Raw genomic sequence first — 24,102 nt, 5'->3', positions numbered from 1 at the left:
AGGGGACCGAGGGGAGGTCGGGGGGGGGGCTGAGGCGAGCCCGGCCCGGGCCTGGCCGAGTGAGGGGCGGGGGCGGCCCGTACTCACTGGGCTCTGATGGGCGCCACGCCGGCTCCCGCCGCCTCCATGCCGCGCGCCAGGCCCCGGCTCGCTCGCTGGCTCCACCCACGACGGCGGGCGCGCGCCCTGAGCTCCTAGAGCGCGCTCGCCCGCCTGGGTCACGCGCACGTGAGGGCCGAGGCCGGGGCTGGCTTGAGAGGAAGGTAACAGGGGAGAAGGACCGTACCATGTAGTCTAGGATGGGGAGGACCCAGGTCATACCATGTGGCCTGGATAGGAAGAATGGCCTGGCCTGGTGGCTCAGAGTTCCAGGCACAGGCATGGGGCAGAGGCTGCAGCAGCCCCAGACCAAGCGAAGGGCTTGGAGCAAGGGGCGAGCCTGGGGCAAAGGGCCTGCCCAGCAGCCAGTGGGACGGAGGGTGACCCTGGGACATTGCCCCAGCTGCTGGCCCTGCAGCACCCACCCTGGGTATTGCCCAGACTCCCTGCTGGGGTTTGCCTTTATGCAGCTGTTTGGGGCTGCACCCTGGCCATGCGGGGCTGGCTCTGTCATTTGGCTGGCCCACTGGGTTCTCCAGGCACTGGCAGGCAGGGCACTCAGTTCATCTGTGCTGGCGCCGACAGACCCCACGGTGCTGCCAGCTGGTGTGAGTCCGCCACGAGGCTGGTGATATTTGGGGTTTCTCTTAAGGCCCCAGTCCCTGGAGTCATGTGCTCCTGGGAGACTCCGCTTTCATTCCATTAAAAAAAAAAATAATGGTCTAGCCCTTATGGTTGTGGGGGAAGAGCTTGAAAACATAATGTCTAAGGACTCAAAAACCAGAAAGGGGGGGGGGGGGAAATGCCCAAACTTTTTTTTTTTTGGAGGGGGGGGGATCATGATTTTTAAGGCAATCTCTTGATTTAGGGGGGCCTGACTCATGACTTTGGATGCCTGGGTTTGGCAAACTGAGCAAGGCAGCCCTGCCTCTCTGTGCAGCATCCTAGCACCTGCTGACATCTTGTCCCAGGAAGGTAGAGGTGAGGAGTTGGTGGGGCTAACCTGCTCTGTGTGGGTTTTGGGGGCTCAGTGGTTGGATGTGTCCATTCAAGAGGCTACAGTGTGCGTTTGTGAAAACTCTGAAAAGGTTGGTGTCCTGGAAGAGCTGTGGTCCTGTGGAAAGCACACAGTGGGGTTGTCTTCATCATGAGTATGTCGGCACCCCTGGTATTTACCCAGACAGGGGTGACTGCTGCCTTTGAGGGTTGAGAATAAATTGGTTGAGGCTTAACTCTTAAACTCAGAATCTCATCTCCATCCCTGAAATTCATTGTAGTCTAACAAGAGCTCTGAGTACCTTGAAAGCTGTTCTCTTTCACACAGGCGCCGACTTTCCAATGTGCCAGGGGGTGCTCGACCCCTGGCTCTGCCCCAGGCCTTGCCCCCACTCCACTCCTTCCCCCAAGGCCCCACCCCACCCGCCTCTTTCCACCCCTGCCCCGCCTCTTCCTGCCCTAGTCCGCACCCTCCCCCAAAGTGCACCGCATCCTTGTCCCTCCTCCCACTGCCCCAGAGCCTCCTGCAAGCCGGAAAACAGCTGATTGCTTCAGGCAGGAGGCACAGAGAGACAGGGGGAGAGGTGCTGACCTGTGGGGCTGCTGGTGGGCCGGAGGCGCTGCAGGGAGGGGGAGGTTTTGATAGGGGGCTGCTGGTGGGTGCTAAGCACCCACCATTTTTTCCCCGTGGGTGCTCCAGTCCTGGAGCACCCACGGAGTCGGCGCCTATGCTCTTTCACCAGCGGAAGTTGGTCCAATAAAAGATATTACCTCGCCCGTCTTGTCTCTCTAATATCTAACATAGCTACAACAACACCGCAAAGATAATTTGATTGTTGATTAAAACCACTGGCCCAAGTAGGAGGTGGAGGATGGGTGGCTGTATTGATGGCTGGCAAGGAGTTAAATAGTTGCCTGTTTTCCAAAAAGTGGAGCAAAACGCAGTCAACCTCCTGTTTAATTCAGAAGGGATGCTCAGGCAGGGTTCCCTGAGGAAGAGGAAGGGGACCCTGGGGAGGTCCCTGGGTGCAGTGTTCTCTCCACAGGCTGCTCCTCCTTATTAAATAATAATAATGACATTTCCCTCTTCTCTACAACTTACCAGCTAAGGATCTCAAAGCCCTTGATGCTTCCTAGCACTCTTGTGGAGCGAGGCAGTATTATTTATCCCCATTTAGATCAGGAGAGGTGGAGTAACTTGCCCCATTTCATACAGTCGGTAAATGGCAGAGTGGGGAATAGACTCTCAGTGTTCTGCTGGAGCTGCAAGATTCCTTCCCCTCTATCCTTAAAGACAACTGCAGCTTCAGACTGTATTATGGAGCTCCTCGCTAACCCTGCCCTAAAAGATGCTTTGCTTTTTAAGGTCATTTCCCAGCTTTCTATACATCTAAATTTGCTTATGCTACATCGATCGCTCTCTTTAAGGTGGCAAATGCAAGCCACGCTCCAGTTGCTAATCATTTATCTAAACTGAGGGTATGAACTATCCCACGTTGAGCGGAAAAGTAAATCCAACTCTTGAGAGTTCCCATGGGCAGGATTTCACCGCCCGTTGATCTGCTAACAGATTTTTCCATATTACCATTTAGAAACATTTTCCATTTCAGTCCAAGCACCAAGCCGGGAAGGTTTCGTATTTCTGTCCCTGATGGCCAATGGGAAGAGGTCGTCTGCTCTCCGCACGCTCCCTTCAATGACCTGTATGGCTTAGTGCTTTCCTCCTAGAGATGGCTCCCAAAGTGCTTAGGTAATAGGATACATTGAGAGGTCACAAGATAATACCCCCAGGCCCTGGGAATCAGGATCATCTTCTCATGGAGGTTTGAGCCATCACATAAATTGGTTACAGTTCTGTGGTGCTGCCAGAAATCCTAAAGACTAAGGCTCAGATCCTTGAAGGTATTTAGGTACTGAAATCAATGGGAGTTAGGCATCTAAATACCTTTGAGAATCTGGGCCTAATACATTATACACCTGCCCACTCAACAGGGCAAGAAGGCACTGAGACTCTTCTCAGACCAGCTAAAGAGTCATTTCTAACATCGTTTTTGGCCTGCTGACGTCACTTCAGGATGCAAAATAAAAATGATCAATGTTCTCTATTTCTCCCCTGAGCGCTGAGTCCCGAGAAAAAGGGTTGGACCTGCTACTGAACTACTGAAATCACATGCTGCCCATTGACTTCAGTGAGTGCTGGAAATCAGGCCCCAAACTACAAATTCATCCCTGTGCCGGTGCAGGCACCAGAACATGGCTAGAGAGGAGGCATAAGAACATAAGAGCTGCTGTACTGGGTCAGACCAGAAGTCCATCTACCCCAGTATCCTGTCTCTGGCAATGGCTAGTACCAGAGTTACAGGGAGAATGTACAGAACAGGGCAGGTTTGGAGTTTTCCAGCCCAGTCTTCCACTCCTGGCTTTTGGCAGGCAAAGGTTTAGTATTGCCCCGAGCATGGGGTTGCATCCCTGATCATCTTGGCTAATAGCCATTCGTGGACTTATCTTCCATGAACTTATCTAGTTCGTTTTTGAACCCAGTTATACTTTTGGCCTTCACAACATCCCACGGCAATGAGTTCCACAGGTTAGTTGTGCATTGTGTGAAAAAATACTTCCTCTTGTTTGTATTAAACCTGCTGCCCATTCATTTCATGGAGTGACCTCTGGTTTTTATGTTGTGTAAAAGGGTAAATAATACTTCTCTAGTCACTTTTTTCATGCTGTTCCTTATTTTACAGACCTCTGTCATATCCCTCCTTAGTCACCTCTTTTCTAAGGTGAACAGCCCTAATCTTTTTAGTCTCTCATAAATACCCAAAATATAAGACCTAGTAGTAATGTGGGACTTTAACTACCTAGACTTCTGTTGGATAAGTAATACAGACGTTCCCCGACTTACGCAAGTGTTCTGTTCCGGAAGGCCTTATGTAACTTGAATTTTGCGTAAGTTGGAAATGTATCTCCAACCATTATGCAAAAAAAACCTCCAAAAAACAAAAAAACTCCTTTATGGAACTTTTTCTCTAAGCTTGGATTTGCATACGTCAGGTTTACATAACTCGGGGAGCGTCTGTATGGAAAACACAGAATTTCCAGTAAGTACTTGGAATGTATTGGGAACAAATTTTTGTTTCAAAAAGTGGAGAAAGTAACCAGGGAGAGAGCAATTTTAGACTTGATTCTGAGCAATAGGGAGGAATTGGTAATGACACTAAAGGTGGAAGGCAATTTGGGTGAAAGTGATGATAAAATGATAGATTTCACGATCCTAAGGAAAGGAAGGCATGAGAGCAGCAGAATAAGGAAAGTGGACTTCAAAAATGCAGACTTTAACAAACTCCAAGAACTGGCAGGTAGGGTCTCACGGGAAGAAAATCTAAGGGAAATAGGAGTTCAGGAGAGCTGGCAGTTTCTCAGGGAGACAATATTAAAGGCATAACTGCAAACTATTCCATGTGCAAAGGAAAGAGAGGAAGAATAGGTAGAGGTCAATATGGCTCCATCAGGAACTCTTTAATGACCTGAAAATTAAAAAGGAATCCTACAAGAAGTGGAAACATGGACAAATTGCTAAGGAGGAGTATAAAAGAATAGCAACAGATATAGGGGCAAAATCAGGAAGGCAAAGGCACAAACTGAGTTACACCAAGCAAGGGACATAAAAGGCAATAAAAGGAGGTTCTTTAAATACATTAGGAGCAAGAGAAAGATGAAGTAAAGTGTAGGTCCTCTACTTAAGGGGGGGAGGAGAGCTGATAATGGATGACATCAAGACAGCTGAGGTGCTTAATGCCTATTTTGCTTGACTCTTCACTAAAAAGATTAATGGTGACCAGATATTCAACACAGTTCATATTAACAACAAGGGGGAAGGAATGTAAACCAAAACAGGGAAAGAACAGATTAAAGAATATTTAGGTAAATTAGATGTATTCAAGTTGGCAGGACCAGATGAAATTCATCCTAAAATACTTAAGGGAACTAGTTGATGCAATTTCAGAACTGTTAGCAATGATCTTTGTGAACTCCTGGAGGATGGGTGAGATCCCAGAGGACTGGAGAAGGCCAAACATAGCACCTGTCTTTAAAAAAGGGAATAAAGAGGACCTGGGAAGTTATAGACCAGTCAGCCTAACTTCGATATCTGGAAAGATACTGGAACAAATTATTAAACAAGCACCTAGAAGATAATATGGTTATGAGGAATAGTTAGCATGGATTTGTCAAGAACAAATCATGACAAACCAACCTAATTTCCTTCTTTGACAGGGTTTATTGGCCTAGTGGATGGGAGGAGGCAGTAGATGCGATATATCTAGATTTTAGTAAGGCTTCTAACACAGTCTCACATGACATCCTCATAAGCAAACTAGGGAAATGTGGTCTCGATGAAATTACTATTATGTGATGTGACGGGGTGTATAAACCCCTCACTGGACTGGTGGGGGTTAAGTAGTAACTCTGGGCTCAGGAGGCCACGCCCCTCCACCCATGCTGAGCATGCTCAGGTTGGAGGTGGGGTTTAAAAGGCCACCGGACGGCTCAGTTAGGGGTTGGCAGGCCAGAGAGAAGGATGTGCTCTGGGAGCTCCAGGCCAGGATGTGACTTGATTTCTCCACTAAGCCTGGGGATGGAGGAGTCACAGCTCCTGGAGCCTGGGACCAGGGTTGGAAGCCTGGAATGCAGTGCTACCCAGGGATGGCCGGCAGCCAGCTGGGATGCAGAATGAAGTAGGAATTGACCTAAGGAAGCTGACCTGAGGCTGATGCAAAGCACCGCTGAGTGAGTGAAGCTGAACCAGCCTCCCAGGGCCCTGGGTTGGAACGTGGTGAAGTGGGAGGGCCAGCTAGGTAGAGCCGCTGCCTGCGAACCTCCAGATCCATTGGGGGTGTAACTCCTGCCTTGGGGTCTAATCACTTGGCAGGAGATTCTGGCTCCCACCCACAGGTGGGTGCACAACTGGTTGAAAGACGCCACTCAAAGTGTAGTTATCAATGGTTCGCTGTCCAACTAGGTGGGTGGATCTAGTGGGACCCCACAGGGGTCAGTCTTGGGTCCGGTACTATTCAGTATTTTTGTTAATGATTTGGGTAATGAAGTGGAGAGTATGCTTATAACATTTGCACATGACTCTTATCTGGGAGGGGTTGCAAGCACTTTGTCAAGTTTCTTTTGGATTGTAATCCTGTCCCCCCAAATTGGAGAATTGATCTGCATTCAACAAGATGAAATTCAATAAAGACAAGTGCAAAGTATTCCTCGTATGGAAGGAAAAATCAAATGTACAACTATAAAATGGGGGGAAAACTGGCTAGGCGGTCATACTGCTGAAAAGGATCTGGGAGTTATTGTGGATTACAAATTGAATATGAGTCAACAATGTGATACCGCTGGACAAAAACGGGTAATATCATTCTGGGGTGTATTCACAGAAGTGTTGTGTGTAAAACACAGGCGGTAATTTTCCTGGTGAAGCCTCAGCTGGAGTACTGGGTCCAGTTCTGCACGCCATGCTGTAGGACAGATGTAGAACAAATTGGAGAGAGTCCAGATGAGAGCAAGAAAAATGATAAAAGGTTTTGAAAACCTGACATGATGAAAGGTTGAAAAAACTGGGTATGTTCATTCTTGAGAAATGAAGATTGAGGAGGGGGACCTGATAACAGTTTTCAAATATGTTAAGGGCTGTTATAAAGAGGACGGTGATCAGCTGTTCTCCATGTCCACTGAAGGCAGGACAAGAAGTAATGGGTTTAATCTGCAGCAAGGGAGATTTAAGTTGGATATCAGGAAAGGGTACCTTAACTATGAGGGTAGTGAAGCTCTGGAATAGGTTTCCAAGGGAGGTTGTGGAGTCCCCATCATTGGAGGCTTTCAAAAACATGGGCAAACAGCAGTCAGGGATGGTTTAGGTTTATTTTATTTTGTCCTGCCTCAGCACATAGGACTGGACTTGATGACTTCTTGAGGTCCCATCCAGCCCTATATTTTTATGATTGTGGTGTTATATTTTCTGTCTTCTCTTTTATCCTTTTCCTACTAGTTCCTAACATTCTTTTAGCCTTTTTAACCACTGTTGTGCATTGAGCTGACGTTTTCATGGAACTATCCATGGTGACTCCAAGCTCTCTTTCTTGAGTAGTAACAGCTAATTTAGAATCCATCATTATATAGGTATAGTTGGGATTGTGTTTTCCAATTTGCATTACTTGCACTTATTAGTGTTGGATTTCATCTGCCATTTTGTTGCCCAGTCACCCAGTTTTGCGAGATTCCCCCAGTAAGTCTTTGCAGTCAGTTTTGGACTTCTCTATCTTGAATAATTTTGTATCATCTGCAGACTTTGCTACTTCACTGTTCACTCCCTGTTCCAAATCATTAATGAATATGTTGAACAGCATAAGTCCCAGTGCAGATCTTTAGGGGACCCCACTGTCTAACCCTCTCCATTGTGAAAAGTGATCACTTATTCCTAAGTTTTCTTCATATCTTTTAACCAGTTACTGATCCATGAGAGGACCTTCCCTGTTATTCCATGACTACTTAGTTTCCTTAAGAGCCTTTGATTAAGGATCTCATCAAAGGCTTTCTGGAAATCCAATATCAACTGGATCACCCTTATCCACTCGCTTGTTGACACCCTCAAAGAATTCGAATAGATTGGTGAGACATGCCTTCCCTTTACAAAAGCTGGGTTGACACTTCTCTAACCAGACATGTTTGTGTCTGATAATCCTGCTCTTTACTATACTTTCTACCAATTTGCCTGGTACTGAAGTTAGGTTCACTGGTCTGTAATCGCCAGGATTGCCTCTGGTGCCCCTTTTTAAAAAAAATCAGTGTTCTGTTAGTCACCCTCCAGTCACCTGGTACAGAAGCTGATTTCAGTGATAGCTTATATACCGTGGTTTTGCAATTTCATATTTGACTTCCTCCAAACTCTTGGGTGAATCTCATCTGGTCCTGTTTACTTACCACTGTTTAATTTATCAATTTGTTCTAAAACATCTTCTATTGACACATCAGTGTCGGACAGTGTTTCAGATTTGTTACCCACACCACAGGGATCGTTTTTGGGCATCTTCCCCCATCCTTTGCAATGAACACCGATGCAAAGAATTCATTTAGTTTCTCTGCAATGGCTTTGTCTTCCTTGAGTGCTCCTTTAACATCTATGTCATCTAGTGGCCTCATTGGCAGCCTTCCCACTTTGGCTCTACTTCAACAATTTTTACTGTTAGTTTTTGCATCTTTTGCAAGTTGCTTCTCAAATTCCCTCTTGGCCTGCTGTATTATAGTTTTACACTTAACCTGCCAGAGTTTGTGTAAACTTCTTCTTATCCTCATTAGGGTTTGACTTCCAAATGTTAAAGGGCGTCTTTTTGATTCTAACAACTTCCATTACTCTGCTGTTTAGCCATGGTGGCATTCTTTTGGTCATCTTAGTGTCTTTTCTGATTTAGGGTGTAGATTTACTCTGAGCCTCTCTTATGGTGGTTTTTAAAGAGTCCCTATGCTGCTTGCAGACTTTTAACCCTGGCTACAGGTCCTTTTAATTTCCATCTAATAAGCATCATCATTTTTGTGTAGGTCCCCTTTTTAAAATTAAATGTAACCCTGGTGGGTGTTTTAGAATTATTCCCCCCTCCCTACAAGGACATTCAATTTAATTACCGTATATACTCATTCATAAGCTGAATATTTTTGGTAAAAAAGTGACACATCAGAGAGCAGGGGTCGGCTTATAAACAGGTCTACACCAAAATTTGATGATTTTAAACTCTATGGCAGGGGTTGGCAATCTGTGGCACGTGAGCTGATTTACTGTGGCACGCTGCTGCCAGCCTGGGGTCCCCGCCGCCGGCCCCACTCAGCCCGCAGCTGGCCTGGATGGACAGAAGACCGGGCCGGCAGCGGGCTGAGTGGGGCCGGTAGCCGAGACCCCAGCTGGCAGGGGCCGGTGGATGGAACCCCAGACCTGGGGTCTCAGCCGCCGGTCTGCCCAGCCTGCTGCCAGTCTGGGGTTCCATCCACTGGCCCCTGTAAATGTAAAATGTACGACTGGCACGCGAAACCTTAAATTACCATGAATATATGAAGACTTGGCACACCCCTTCTGAAAGGTTGCTGACCTCTGCTCTATGGAATCATTGAATTGAATATCTAATACATTGTCGTTTTGTTTACCTGGAGCATCTGCAGGCATGGAGCCCCTCAGCTCCCTGTGGCCGCGGTTTGCTGTTCCCAGCCGTCCTGGCACCATTTCCCGCAGCTCCCATTGGCTGGGAACAACGAACCGCGGCCACAGGGAGCTGAGGGGCTCCATGCCTGCAGATGCTCCAAGCAGGGGTGAAAGTAACTTACAGGACTTACCGGTGCTGCTGGAGTCCTGAGGGGGCGTGGCCTCATCCGGAAGGGGCGGGGCCTCTCAAGAATTAAAGGCCCTGGGGCACCGGCTGTGGCTGGGAGCCCCAGGGCCTTTAAATCAACCTGGGGCTCCCAGTTGCAGAGGTGGCTAGGAGCCCCCGGGGCTCAGGGGCAAATTAAAGGGCCCGGGGCTCCGGCCGCCACGGAGCTCTAGGCCTTTTGAATCCCCACCTGAGCCCGGCTGGGGCCGGGTTTTAAAGGGCCCAGAGCTCCTGTCGCTGCGGGGAGCTCCGAGCCCTTTAAATCCCGGCCCCAGCCCGGCCGCCGGAGCTGCAGGCGGATTTAAAGGGCTCTGGGCTCCCAATCGCCGCCGCAGATTGGGAGCCCAGAGCGGTCCGGTACGGTGAACCAGCTCTTGCCGGTATGCCATACCGGACCGGACCGGCTTACTTTCACCTCTGGCTCCAAGTAAACAAAACATCCTGACCTGCCAGGCAAAGTTTTCCAACCCCTGAAATATAGGGTCGACTTATGAAAGGGTCATACAGTTTTTGCTATTTTTACCTATCCATTTTGGGGGGTCGGCTTATGAACGAGTATATACAGTACATTATGGTCACTATGACTGTGCGTTTCAGCTATAGGTACGTCTTGAACCAGATTCTGTGTTCCAATTAGGACTAAATCAAGAATCACCTCTCTCCTTGTGGGTTCCAGAATTAGCTGCTCCAAGAAGGAATTTGGGCCTCCCATATGTAGGTGTTGGTGGATTTGACCCCCGGTACAGTTAGGGTGACCAGACCCCAAAATCCTGACTGTCCCTATAAAATCAGGACATCTGGTCACCCTAGGTACAGTCTAGGGCTCTCCTGGTTGCATTTGAGAATTGGCATCAGATCATGTTAAGGCTGCGATTTTTGTCATGGACATTTTTAGTAAAAGTCATGGACAGGCCACGGGCAATAAACAAAAATTCACGGACGCCGTGACCTGTCCCTGACTCTTACAAAAAATGTCCATGACAAAATGGAGAGGGAGGAAGGTCCAGCGTCTTGTCCTGCTGTGGCTGGCAGCTGTGCCCCCTTCTCCTGCCCAGTGTCTGGGCGTGATCCCCGCCCACAGCGGCTGGGTAGCTCCAGGGGATCCCCCACCGCCCAGAGACTGGGGAGCTCTGGGGGATTCCTGCCCTAGGCTGGGGAGCTGCGGGGGATGGGCGGTGGGGGGTATCCTGCAACTCCCAGCTGCTGTGGACTGAAGTCACGGAGGCCTGCAGAAGTCAGATTCCACAACCTCCATGACCAAATTGTAGCCTTAGTCATGTATTCAAGACAGTTGTACATGCACACAGGGGAGAAGTTAAGGTTGCCCCTGCAGCTTTATCCCTGGTCTTTCTTGACTTCTGAGGACTTAATGGGACTCCTCCCTCAATGTTCCATCAGAATCGTATTTGGGGTGGAATTCTTGGTGTAGCAGAAAAGTTCTTTCCTTCTCTGAGGGGGGTAGGTCACATGCTCAGGACTGGCTGCCAGGAGAAGAGGTTTTGATTGATTGGATCTTAATACATTTCGGAGAGAAATACAAGAAATGCAAGCCTCTATTTTCAGCTTCACTTTGGCTGAGGAAAGGAAGGAAGGAAATGGGGCCCTAGGGACTAATGAAGTAATTTCACCGGTGTTATTATGGAGCACTAAGCCCAAAGTCAGAGCAATCCACTTTTGACTCTATCTGTGGTTGGCTGAGGTCACAGACCTCCATGTCTAATCCCTTCCAGGGCAGCACAGGAAACTGAATCTAAAGTGACTTTCCTGAGGGACTCTGGTTTACGGTCTTTGAGAATGGAATAAGGAGCCTCCATGTGGCCAGTTCAACTCAAGCCCATGTTGGTAGTGCTTGAAATTAATCAATGGCTGCTTAGATGCATATGGAAAACGAGTCAGTGGGTCTCCATCCATTGCCCTTCTTGCTGGCAGTCTCAACAGGGATGTGCAGAATTTAATTGGCCCCTGAGAGTTAGCTCCCCACTCACCCCTACTGCTGCCCTGGTCACACTGGGGGTCCTGGGGCTGGTGGATGGAGCATGCAAGTATGAAGCTTCCTGTACTGCTACTCATGCTGTCTTGGTTCTGTGGATAAACATGGGGCTTGACTCTCCAGGATTGTCAACTCAACATCATTCATCAGCACTAAAGCCATTTGAAGTGGGTAGGGGAGTGTGTGTCCCCCCCCCTCCCTTCATTTGCCTTGAAAGGCCAAGTCCAAAAAGGGAAAGGTCAGTCACAGGCAGATGTGATCTACGCAACGGGAACCAAGTTAGAAAGAGCTCAGCCAGTTCAATGACCAAATTAAACAAGACATGTTTATTAATGAAAATACACCTTCCACCGACTCCCCTGCAACAGTCAGATGTTAGAGAGACAAGGTGGGTGAGGTAATCTTTTTTTATTGGACCAATTTCTGTAGGTGAAAGAGACAAGCTTTCGAACGTATACGGAGCTCTTCTTCAGGTCTGTGTAAGCTCGAAAGCTAGTCTCGCTCCCTCAACAGACGTTGGTCCAGTAAAATATATTACTTCACCCACCTGGTAAGATCCTGGGACCAAGACGACTACAACATCACTGCAAGGAATAGTCAGATGTGTCACCCAAAGTTCAACCTACATTCAGACTTTAGCTGAAAAACAGAATCGGTGTGAACCACTAGGGGGCATCCATACAGCCTATAGCAGTGAAATCGAAACTTCTGTTTTGGTCTTTAGCGTACGTGCTACAATGTTCAGACAAATGGCATTGCCTAGTGCTTTAAGTGTTCGGCATGTCATAGACAAAGATGTCATTTATTCTGCCTATATACAATCCTATAAGTTGGGCATCACATCTACACTACAGCTGCTACAACAGCACAGCCAATGGCACTGCAGCAGGGCGGCTGTACCGTCAGTGTAGTTTGTCCTATGGCTGGTGTGACTTGGAGCCAAAGAACATCATTTGATTTATAGAATTGCCCGTGGTTTGGTTTAGCTTATTAAAAGAGATGGGGTGGAATGGCCCCCAGACAGATACGTGGCATTTCCACTGATGGGGAACCCAAACCCACACTTCGAAACGCTCCAGATGTGTTCTTTTTTGGTCCATCCATTCTGGATGTTCTCTGGCCACAACAGCAGCCCTTGCAATCCCCTCACCCACTGAGGGCTAGTGATTTCTCCAGAAAGAATGGGGAGAAAACGAGGCCGTGACCGTCTCCTTCCCTCACCTCCACACCAGCCAGCTGCAGAGAGGAGCAATTGCAGCACACTCCAAAAGCACATTTTTTTCCCCCCTGATACTCCCCCTGTTTCTAGTTTAACAGAGCTGATAGCTTGTTGGACCTTAGCGTTCCCATGTACAACCTTTCCTCCTAAGGGCATCCAATATGGAGGGTGGGTTTTGCATTGCCAGCATGAGCCTGTTCCCACCACTTCCATGTGTAACTCGGAGAATCGGGTCCAGACTATCAGATTGTTTTGATATCCTGCAAGCCTCATCTCCCCCTCCAGCTCCATCTCTCCTATTACACACCATAAAGAAAAGGAACTCGTTAAAATATTAAATCCAGACTAAAGACCAACTTCGTCTCTGTTTACAAAACTAATAATAATGAAAAAAAATCTCAAATTTTAGTTGGGTTGGGAAAAAAAATCCTAGAGGTGAGACAAACCCAGACCCTTTATGGAACCCCCTCATCTCCGACGTTGTGGGAGAGGCAAGTAAATGGAACCCCAGTTGATTTTCTGTCTCCATATTCGACTGAAAGATGCAGCAGCCTAGACCCAAAGTTCTCTGAACCCTGAGCTACACACGCTACAATCGGGTTCATTCCTGTGGCAACCGTCGAGGTTTTGCAAAAATCAAAACCACCCCCAGTTTTGCCTCTGGTTTGTCATCTCGCATCCCAAATGTAGGGATAACCTCTCATCCTATCTCTGTTCCATAGGACAAAATAGTACAATAGGTTAGCCACATGCCTTTAAAAACAAAATCAAACTCAGGCCATGTTTACGTTGCAGGGGGGAGGTTACCATACAGGCGCTAGCTCTGTTTGAGCTAGTACACAAAAAATAGCAGTGGGCATAGGATGGCCAGACAGCAAATGTGAAAAATCGGGACAGGCGGTGGGGGGGGGTCATAGAAGCCTATATAAGAAAAAGACCCAAAAATCAGGACCGTCCCTCTGAAATCGGGACATCTGGTCACCCTAAGTGGGCAGCACAGACAGCTGTGTAGACCTGCTGTCAACATGTATTCTGAACTGCGCTGCTGAGTGTCATGGGCCCTTTTTGCTAACGGAGATTCTCCTTTATCTTGAGTGGCTTTGTAGCCAGTGGGTCTCATTTCTCTGCCCCACTCTGTCATGGGATTAGGAACACCTGCGAAATCCGAGGCGGTCACAGATTTATCGTAGCATTTGAAATGATTTCTTGAAAAGGGCCCGATTCAGCAAAGCACTTAAGCACGTGCCTCATTGACTTCAATGGAACTTAATCACATGCTTAAAATTAAGCGCATACGAAGTTAATTCCGTTGCTGGATGGGGGGCTGTATTCCATATAATGCAAACCCAATTATATGCAAATGCAAAAATAATAATAATGAGAAGCCAGTGTTTTGCAGTGAACTTTAGTTTTACTGAGGCAACAGAATGTCACCTGACCTCCTACCCAGCCCCTAAGAGAGCAATGAAACTGCCTTGGTTGAGCAGTCCTAATAAATATCATATGGTAGCTTTAGGATCCCAGTGTGTTTATGTGGGGCGAGTGATCCTTTCTGGCTTTTTGTTCTCCTCTTAAAGCCGCTGGCAGCTTTGCTCTTGCTGCTGGAGGGTGAGGAATTGGCAGCGCTGGAAACAGTCGTTCGCTTTTTCCAATTAGGCCTTGGCAAGCTGCGGGTTGTAGAAGTCGAGCAGCAAGCAAAAGGGCTTTGGCTGGGGACTTTGAATCTGAACAGGAGCCGAGGCGCGAGAACTTTTTCAGGACTGTCCCCTCGGCTGTGCTGAGCAGAGGATCCTTTCGCCACTTGTTTCCCTCCCTCTGCCCCCACTCCCTTCTTGGACAGGGTGCCGTTCACTATTGCTTTTGTGTAGTGTTCGGCCAATGGGAGGCCCCAGTTCAGCACAGCAGTTAAGCATGTGCTTAATTTTGAGCCTCAGAGCAAGTCCCAGAGAATACGCACGTGTTTTAAATTAAGCAGGCCTGCTTCAGTGCTACACGGAGAAAAAGGGGCATAGACGTGAACCAACCGAGTCTGTTCATGCTGTGCTCTGCCAATAACACAGTCTGACCAACCCCCAGTGTTCAAAACTCAAAACTCCAGCTCCCCAAACCATGAGATTGGCTTAAAAAACACGAAGGTTTAAAAGTTGTACACTTTGGACCCTTTTTTGTCTCCAATTCAGGCTGAGCTTTTCAAAGCAACCGGAGGGGCGTTAGATGCACTATTCCCAGTTAAAATGGCATCCGCACTCCCTAGGCGCCTTTGAAAATCTCCGCCGTCTCTCCCTAAAATGAGAACCGTTCGAGGGGCGCGTTGCACTGGGCAGTGTTTTCTAAACTCCGGCTCCAGGGAGTCTGTCTCCCCTCGGCTCCTGCCTCTCTGCAAATCGTCGGTATTCATGCGTTGCAGCGCTCTAAACAGCCCTGGGATCCGAGAAAGGCCTGATCCCGTGAGATGCCGAGCTGGAGGAGGAGCCCGGTTAGAGGGCTCAGCGAGCAGCGGGTTGGTTGTTGCCGCAGGCGGGAGCCATGAGCGTAGTGGAGTCGTAAGGGCCGGGGCAGCAGGTCAGGTGCCTTGTCAAAGACACCGTAAGAACAGCTCCTCACCTGCAGCCTGTCTCCACTCGGCAACCATGGAATCAGGCCAAGGCCTCACCTTCACCAATCGCTTAATTTCACAGCATGGGCTGAAGGGAAGCGAGCGGCTTTCCGGCCCTGTCGCTCGCCTTTTTCCCCACAAGGCCCTGCTCCATCGACTGCTGTCACTCAGCGGGGTGCTGAGGAGGGGTTGCCAACATGGGTTGCGGATGCCTCCTTCCTTTATCTTGCCTGTCGTGGCTTCATCCCATTTTCCCTGAGAAGGGGGATGACCAGGGCTGGTGCTACCATTAAGGCAAACTAGGCGGTTGCCTAGGGCGGCAAGATTTGGGGGCGCCAAAAAGTGGTGCCCCCAATTTTTTTTTTTTTTTTTTTTTACAGCGTTCCTGGGCTGGGCTGCCGGCGGCGCGCTGACACGTGCGGCTCAGACTCCCTCTCCCAGCGCAGCGGCCGCTCCGCTTCTTCCACCTCCCAGGCTTACGGCGCCAATCAGCTGTTTGGCGCCACAAGCCTGGGAGGGGAGGAGAATTAGAGCGGGGGCGGCGTGCTCAGGGAGGAGGCGGAGCAGAGGTGAACTGGGGTGGGGAGCTGCCACACGGCTCCCCAGGGTGGGGGGAGCTGCCGCGGGGGGGTGCCTCAGGGTGGGGGAGGAGCTGCTGCGGGGTGGGGGGGGCGCCTCAGGGCAAGGGGGGGTGGGGAGCTGCTGCAGGGCTCGGGGGGTGGGGCACAAGGTGGAAGTTTCGCCTAGGGCGCGAAATTTCCTTGCACCGGCCCTGTGGATGACGGCGGATTACGAAGGGACATGCCCTGATACGTGTGGATGCTGCTGACTTCCTAGTCACTTTGTCTCTCTGTGCTTCCATTTTCACTGTCCCTCTGTCTTGTCTGTTTAAATTGTTAATGTTTCAGAGCAGGGATTGTCTATTATTATATGTTCCTGTGTGTTTCCACCTAGCACAGGGGGGGCCTCAATCTCTGTTTGAGCCTATAGGCACTAATGTAATACAAATTATTATTTTAATTATTTAAAAGCATGTCAATTTCCCTTTCCTGCTCCGCCATGCCCTTGTGTTCCTTTCTTCAGAGATAGGGCTGGGTTCTCAGGGGGAGATATGTGGTGTAATTTGAAGTGTAGGAAATGATAAACAGACTTTTCCTAGTCATTCCGGTTCGGTGGAAGATTGACTAATTCTGTTGACAAGAAAGGATTTTCCACATTTGTCCCTGCACCATATCCACTTTGAATTGTTCTAGTCTCTCCATATATAAACTGAGCTCTGTTTGACATTAGTTCTATCCATCTGTGTGTGTCCAGCTCTATCCAGGCTTAGACGGCGTTGCTTTCTGTCACCTGCTGGTGGATGGCTGGATAACGTGTTCACAGCCAGAGTACATAGAGACAGAGGTTAATCGAGGTGGGCAAATGCAAAACTTAAGAGCTAGATAACATGAAGCTGAACGTAAGGGGCTTGACTCTGATCTTATTTACTCTGGTGCAGTTCAGGAGTAACTCCCCACTGAAGGCAGTAAAAATGAAGTAATGAGGTGTAAAAGCAGTGTGAGGGCAGAATCCGGTATGTCACGTGCAACAGCAGGTTGAACTCTTCTGTGAAATATATGTAATGTTCTGTCTTCAGCCCAGGGATAAATAATAGTCCCCAGCACCAATCCATCAAACATAATTACGTCTCTTTCCTAACAATCCCTCAGAACTGCTCACAAGGGAGTTGACAGGGAGACCGAGTTTCTTGTCAGTGGAAGTTCCTTCCTGCCGTCCAGGAAGGATGAGGATTAAAAGCCCCTTTCATTAATGTTGGCTCCAGAACTGGCTCACAAGTTAGATGCCGAGACTTCTAGAGTTTCCTACTCCCCAAAAATCACAAGCACAAGTGTCTCCCCAGAAATTAGTAAAGTCCATGTCCTTCCAGGATCACAGAACCCTTGTGCTCCTGGCTTTACAGAGGCTACCTGGGCAGTCCAGTAGGTAGGGTGCTGGCGTGGGAAACAAGTAACTTGGATGCTGTTCCTGTCTCTGCCACTGATCTTCTGTGTGACCTTGGGCAAGTCCCTTCCCCTCTACATGCCTCTGTTTCCCCTTCCATATTGTCTATTTAGATTGCAGGCTCTTTGAGGCCGTGACTGTCTCTTACTATGTGTTTGTACAGCACTTAGTGCAGTGTGGCCTTGGTCTTGGTGGGAGCCTCATGGCACTACTATAGCCCACACAACAATAATACAGATGGGTAAAGTGAGGCAGAGAGAAGGGGATCCCATCATTTTCATGCCTGGGTGCTTAAGTTCATCATCAAAATACATATTGTCAGGCACTGTCACTGTGTGATGGAGCGTATACCTTAGCCCACTTTGTTCCATCTCCTTTCCTTATACAGACCTGGCTAAGGAGACTTGTGTGGGCCAGACCTAGGAGAAAGGGGTCTAGAGTTCCCTCTCCCTGGGAATGGAACCATAGGGAAGCCGTAGGAATGGAGTATCCCTGTGCTGGCTCTTCCAGAAGAGGAACAGAATGCTGGGGAGGACCCCAAGGGTCTGCAAGCTGAAGCTCCAGGCAACGTGGCTTAAATGGTTTGGTTTTATTTGATGTTCGTTGAGGGAAAGCTGGCACTGAAGAGGAGCCAGACATGATATTGATGACCACTATTGTTCTGGACACTTTATTTGAGACATGATACATTGGGAAGGGTGAACTGTCTGTGAGTTAGCTGGAGGTTGAATCACTGGAACCAGACCATCACAGGGCCTGATAGCCAACAGGACGAGGTGACCAAGAGGGAAGGCCCAGCAATGCCACATCCAGCCAAGGTCACTCTTCTACAGATGGTCATGGGACTTAATTTCAAGATAGACCTATCTCATAATGCTGGGAGGGACCTTGAAAGGGCCTTCACAGCAGAACCAAGTACCGTCCCTGACAGATTTTTGCCCCAGATCCCTAAATGGCCCTCTACAAGGATTGAGCTCACAACCCTGGATTTAGCAGGCCAATGCTCAAACCACTCAGCTATCCCTCCCTCCTGCTGCACTTCTGCCTCCTTTCTGGGCTCTGAGTGCAACCAGCACAGGTCTTGCACATGAGCCTCTTGCCCTTACCCGTCTCGGGGTGGAATCTCTGGTTTCTTCCACTCTCAGACCAGGACTTGGGTACAGTGCCCCATGCAGTCAGACCATTTATCATGTTCTATGTCCGACTGCCGTCTAGGCACCCATGTTACTTCCCTTTGGGAACCTGTGACCAGTGATATAGTGACCAACAACAGCCTTCTCAAAACAAAGTGTTTGTGTGCAGTGGTTAGAGGAAAGCATTAGAGAAAAAGGATTTTAAACGGACAGAGTACACCTGGCTAACCTCCTCTGCTCTTATGCTTCCCTACTGAGAAAGTAGGGCAATTGGTTAGTTATCTGAAGTGCCTATACACGAACGCAAGAAGCCTGGGAAACAAGCAAGAAGAACTGGAAGTCCTGGCACAGTCAAGGAACTATGATGTGATTGGAATAACAGAGAGTTGCTGGGGTAACTCACATGACTGGAGCACTGTCATGGATGGGTATAAACTGTTCAGGAAGAACAGGCAGAGGAGAAAGGGTGGCGGAGTTGCATACACTGCAAGAGAGCAGTATGATTGCTCAGCGCTCTAGTATGAAACTGGAGAAAAGCCTGTTGAGAGTCTCTGGATTAAGTTTAGAGACAAGAGCAACAAGGGTGATGTCGTGGTGGGCGTCTGCTATAAACCATCAGACCTGGAGGGAGGAGGTAGACGAGGCTTTCTTCGGACAACTAACAGAAGTTTCCAGATCACAGGCCCTGGACTTCTCATGGGGGACTTCAATCACCCTGACATCTGCTGGGAGAGCAATACACCAGTGCACAGACAATCCAGGAAGTTTTTTGAGAGTGTTGGGGGACAACTTCCTGGGGAAAGTGCTGGAGGAACCAACTAGGGGCCGTGGTCCTCTTGATCTGCTGCTCACAAATAGGGAAGAATTGGGAGGGGAAGTAGAAGTGGGTGGCAACCTGGGCAGCAGCGACCATGAGATGGTCGAGTTCAGGATCCTGACAAAAGGAAGAAAGGAGAGCAGTAGAATACGGACCCTGGACTTCAGAAAAGCAGACTCTGACTCCCTCAGGGAACTGATGGGCAGGATCTCCTGGGAGGCTAATATGAGGGGGAAAGGAGTACAGGAGAGCTGGCTGTATTTTAAGGAGGCCTTATTGAGGGTGCAGGAACAGACCATCCCGATGTGCAGAAAGAATAGCAAATATGGCAGGCAACCAGCTCGGCTTAACAAAGAAATCTTCAGTGAGCTTAAACACCAAAAAGGAACCTTATAAGAAGTTGAAACTTGGACAGATAATTGGGGAGGAGTATAAAAATATTGCTCAAGCGTGCAGGGGTGTAATCAGGAAGGCCAAAGCACAATTGGAGTTGCAGCTAGCAAGGTATGTGAAGGATAACAAGAAGGGTTTCTACAGGTATGTTAACAACAAGAAGACTGTCAGGGAGAGTGTGGGACCCTTAGTGAATGGGGAAGGCAACCTAGTGACAGATGTGGAAAAAGCTGAAGTACGAAAGCTTTTGATATGGTCTCCCACAGTATTTTTTCCAGCAAGTTAAAGAAGTATGGATTGGATGAATGGACTATAAGGTGGATAGAAAGCTGGCTAGATCGTCGGGCTCAACGGGTAGTGATCAACGACTTGATGTCTAGTTGGCAGCTGGTATCAAGCAGAGTGCCCCAGGAGTCTGTCCTGGGGCCGGTTTTGTTCAACATCTTCTTTAATGATCTGGATAATGGGATGGATTGCACCCTCAGCAAGTTCGCAGATGACGCTAAGCTGGGGGGAGAGGTAGATACGCTGGAGGGTAGGGATAGGGTCCAGAGTGGCCTAGACAAATTGGACAATTGGGCCAAAAGAAATCTGATGAGGTTCAACAAGGACAAGTGCACTTAGCAAGGAAGAATCCCATGCACTGCTACAGGCTGAGGACCAACTGGTTAAGCAGCAGTTCTGCAGAAAAGGACCTGGGGATTACAGTGGACGAGAAGCTGGCTATGAGTCAGCAGTGTGCCCTTGTTGCCAAGAAGGCCAACAGCATATTGGGCTGCATTAGTAGGAGCATTGCCAGCAGATCGAAGGAAGTGATTATTCCCCTCTATTCGGCACTGGTGAGGTCACATCTGGAGTATTGCGTCCAGTTTTGGGCCCCCCACTACAGAAGGGATGTGGACAAATTGGAGAGAGTCCAGCGGAGGGCAACGAAAATGATTAGGGAGCGGGGGCATGTGACTTACGAGGAGAGGCTGAGGGAATTGGGCTAATTTAGTCTGCAGACGAGAAGAATGAGGGGGGATTTGATAGCAGCCTTCAACTACCTGAAAGGAGGTTCCAAAGAGGATGGAGCTCGGCTGTTCTCAGTGGTGGCAGATGACAGAACAAGGAGCAATGGTCTCAAGTTGCAGTGGGGGATGTTTAGGCTGGATATTAGGAAAAACTATTTCACTAGGAGGGTGGTGAAGCACTGGAATGGGTTCCCTAGGGAGGTGGAATCTCCATCCTTAGAGGCTTTTAAGGCCCATCTTGACAAAGCCCTGGCTGGGATGATTTAGTTGGGGATTGGTCCTGCTTTGAAGCAGGGGGTTGGACTAGATGACCTCCTGAGGTCTCTTCCAATCCCAATCTTCTATGATAATCTAAATTAGGCCTTTTGGTTAAATTACTGGGCCAGATCAGAAGCCACATACATTCTCTAAGCCAGCGCTCATCCTCCTTGTCTACATGGGAAAATTGACCAGCACTGCGACCGCAGAATAAGCTATTCTTGTGGAGTAAAGATTCTGGAATAAGGTGACTTTTATTCCAGAACTGTGTCCGCATGGGCAGTTATTCCAGCAGAGCTATAGTGGAATAGCGTATCCTGTAATAGCTATTCGGGGCAATTTCCCTATGTAGAAAGACACGCCCTCAATCTGGTTCTCTCTTGTTCAAACTCATTTGGCTGCTCCCCTGGAGAGTGGGCTAGGGCCATTAATGCTGCTCACTTTAGCATTGTCCCTTAATGACCCTTAAGGGTAAGCTGTTAGACAGCGATTAGAAAGGCCTCCTCTCTTTTCCCAGGCTCTGCTACCTGGACAGACTGAAATATCCACCGGCGTTTATGCTACAGTCACACCATGCAAGTAACAGATCCGGGCACAGTGTTAATCCCCAAAGAGCACCCCTAAATTTGACCCAGGCATCTAAATAAAAGTGGCCTGATTTTCCAAGGTACTAAGCACCCACCGCTCCCAGGGCCTTCAGTGGGAACTGCAAGTGCTTAGCACCCGTAGAAACCATGACATTTAGGTGTTGACCTTCAGGTCTCTGGCTTTGAAAATGTTTGGCCTAATTGAGCTGTCCAAGGTCATGTGGCAAGTCAGTGGCATGCCTGGGAACAGAAACCAGGGGTCCTGACTCCCAAGATGTAGTTTAACTGCTACATTACACCCTCTTTTCACATCGCAAGTTGCTAGCAAGCGTCCCCATTCTTGGCCTTTGGTGTCTCCAGGCTCTCGCCAGGCGAGATAGTTAACAAGGGCAGAGTTTGTAATTCCGAGCACAGAAGCCGCATTAATGGATTTGTGTGATTTCCTTTTATCAGCCTCTCCAGCCTGCTGCTTGGGGAGGGCTGGGACGGGATTAAGGGAATGCGGAGGCCTGATAAATGGAGATAGAAAACCACGAGCCAGGGGCTGATCGATACAGGCCCAACATCAAGCGCTGCACAAGCTTCCAGGGCTATCTAATTGAATGGACCTTGTCCCCCGGGAGCCAGACTGCAATGGAATGACCTGAGTGGAGCACAACGTTCCCAGCGGCTTGCGGTTGGTGCAGTCATTAAACCTGTTGAGCTGGGTGGAAGGGGAATGCTTGTGAAGGCATTAAGCTTTTGGCCTCTTGCGAATCACTTGAGTTTTCCTGACTCAACAGTTTATGTAGGTCTGATTAGTGTCTTGGCATGGGCTAAACTTTCCCATGCTTCCCAGCAGCACTAAGCCTCCTGGGTTTTAAGGAGCTGGGTGTTTTTTGTTTGTATTTCTTTCAGGGAGTTTGAATAATAGTTTCTGAACACATCGATCGCTGCCTAGTAATGCAACCCATGCAGAGGTGAGCTTTTAGGAACGCGAGACGGTAGAGGAGTTTGAAGTTTGGCTTTGGATAAATATCCTGAAGTCTGGACGTCTCACCAGACCATCTAGAGCACCCGGGTTTGCAAAATGAGCTGAAAAAGAAATCTGATGAGAGCAGATTCTCTGCATCCAGCGCATTACCGGGTGAATCCGTGTATTCTGGGCAAGTCATTCCATCCCACTGTTATGGGTATGTCTTCACTGCATAGTTAACCCAGGTTCTTACCTGGGTTTTAGCCCAATTCTCCCCACCATCCACACAAATAAACCTCTGACCCAGAGTCACGGGGTGCCCGACTCACCCTTGGAGCGCCTCCTTGTGGCCACAGCTGGGGATTAGCTCTGCCAGTTTGACATCTTTCTTCAGGTGCTCACTCTCAGAACTGCACCATCTTCCTGGCTTGGTCCTTTGGCCAGGTCACTGTAGTTTTCCCCCTCTGGGGTGTATACCAAAGTCTCTCTGTATCAGCTGTCCCAGACAATCTTCCAATTTGTTGCCCCTCAATGGTGGCACTTCTCCAGTGGCTGGGAGGGGAACCCACCAGGTTCCAGCCCAGGGACCCTACAACCAGCGTAGGGTCTGTACTGTCCCACACCTTGCTGCTGTTTCCCTGGACTGCTTCCTACCGTGCCTCTGTCGGGCTCCTTTTCCACCTTCCTTCAGGTATGTCCTTCTCTCTAGGCCTAGCTCCCTTCGCTCCCTACCCTCAGGGTAGGTGACTGCAAACCTCCTCCCTGCAGCCCACTTCTGCCCTCAGTTACCTGGCTTTATACAAGGCCTGCCTGTTCCTGCCCAGAAGAGTTTCATCCTTTAATTAGTCCTCATTGCTCCCTGGCTCCTCCAGGTGTAGGCAGTTAATTGGCCCTCCTAGCCACATTAACTCTTTCAGGAGCTGGTGTGGGGTGAACACCCCATCACAGCCAGATTTGTACAAGGTTTAAGGCCGGGCTCCTGTTTAACTTTGGCTAGATCCTCTCCATTACGCAGTGAGGCTGCAGGCTCACTGGAGTTCTGATAGTCCTCCAATGCCTTCCCCCAACCTGGAGGACAGACAAGTTCTCCTGCAAGTGACTGTGGAAGGATCCTAGACTAGCTCAGCATAAAGAACCATGGGCTATGCCCCCAGACACACATGGGCAGATGCAGGAAGAGTAAGGACATGGGGACATGGGTAAGGCTTTGCAGTGGTGATGCTCAGCCAATCACCTGAGTTAACTATGCAGTGAAGACCTGGCCTGTGTGCTTCAGTTCCTTCTCCCACCTTGTGTCTGCTTAGATCATCAGTACTTTGGGGGAAGGTACTGTCTTTTACGATGTGTCTAGCTCAACGGGGCCAGGATTTTAGCCTCTAGGTGCTACTGTAATGCAAACAAAGATACCATTTAATATTTGAAAGCTCTGGGCCTTCTGTGCTAACAAGGATCATGTGAGGACACAGCTGCCCATTAGCTGCAGGGCAGGGGTTGTAGATCCCCTTGTCTGGAAGGCTGTCACTTGTATTAGGCAGGGTGAGGAGACCTCTCCTTTAGCAAGGCCTGGGGGAATATTGCCCCCAGTTCAAGCATGTCTGGCAGCAGTGCAGGAACGGCTTTCGGTTAGGCTTGGT

At 48.9% G+C, this 24,102-nt stretch overlaps 1 protein-coding gene across 3 annotated transcripts in view; it reads right to left on the bottom strand.

The window, feature by feature from the left end:
* Positions 1 to 224, bottom strand: part of DUS3L (dihydrouridine synthase 3 like) — a 17,971-nt gene extending 17,747 nt beyond the window's left edge. For 2 of the 3 annotated variants that reach the window (XM_034755390.1, XM_034755391.1), the window contains exon 1: positions 88 to 223. In XM_034755390.1, the coding sequence (XP_034611281.1) occupies positions 88 to 128 (41 nt within the window). In that variant the 5' untranslated portion in view covers positions 129 to 223. Of the gene's footprint in view, positions 1 to 87 lie in introns of all 3 variants that reach the window. The other variant, XM_034755393.1, reaches the window with a different exon arrangement.
* Positions 225 to 24,102: the final 23,878 nt, after the last annotated feature.

The sequence above is a fragment of the Trachemys scripta genome, chromosome 22, assembly GCF_013100865.1.
Source record: "Trachemys scripta elegans isolate TJP31775 chromosome 22, CAS_Tse_1.0, whole genome shotgun sequence".
In the NCBI taxonomy this organism is placed as follows: Eukaryota; Metazoa; Chordata; order Testudines; family Emydidae; genus Trachemys; species Trachemys scripta.
This window is presented reverse-complemented; position numbering and strand designations above follow the sequence as displayed.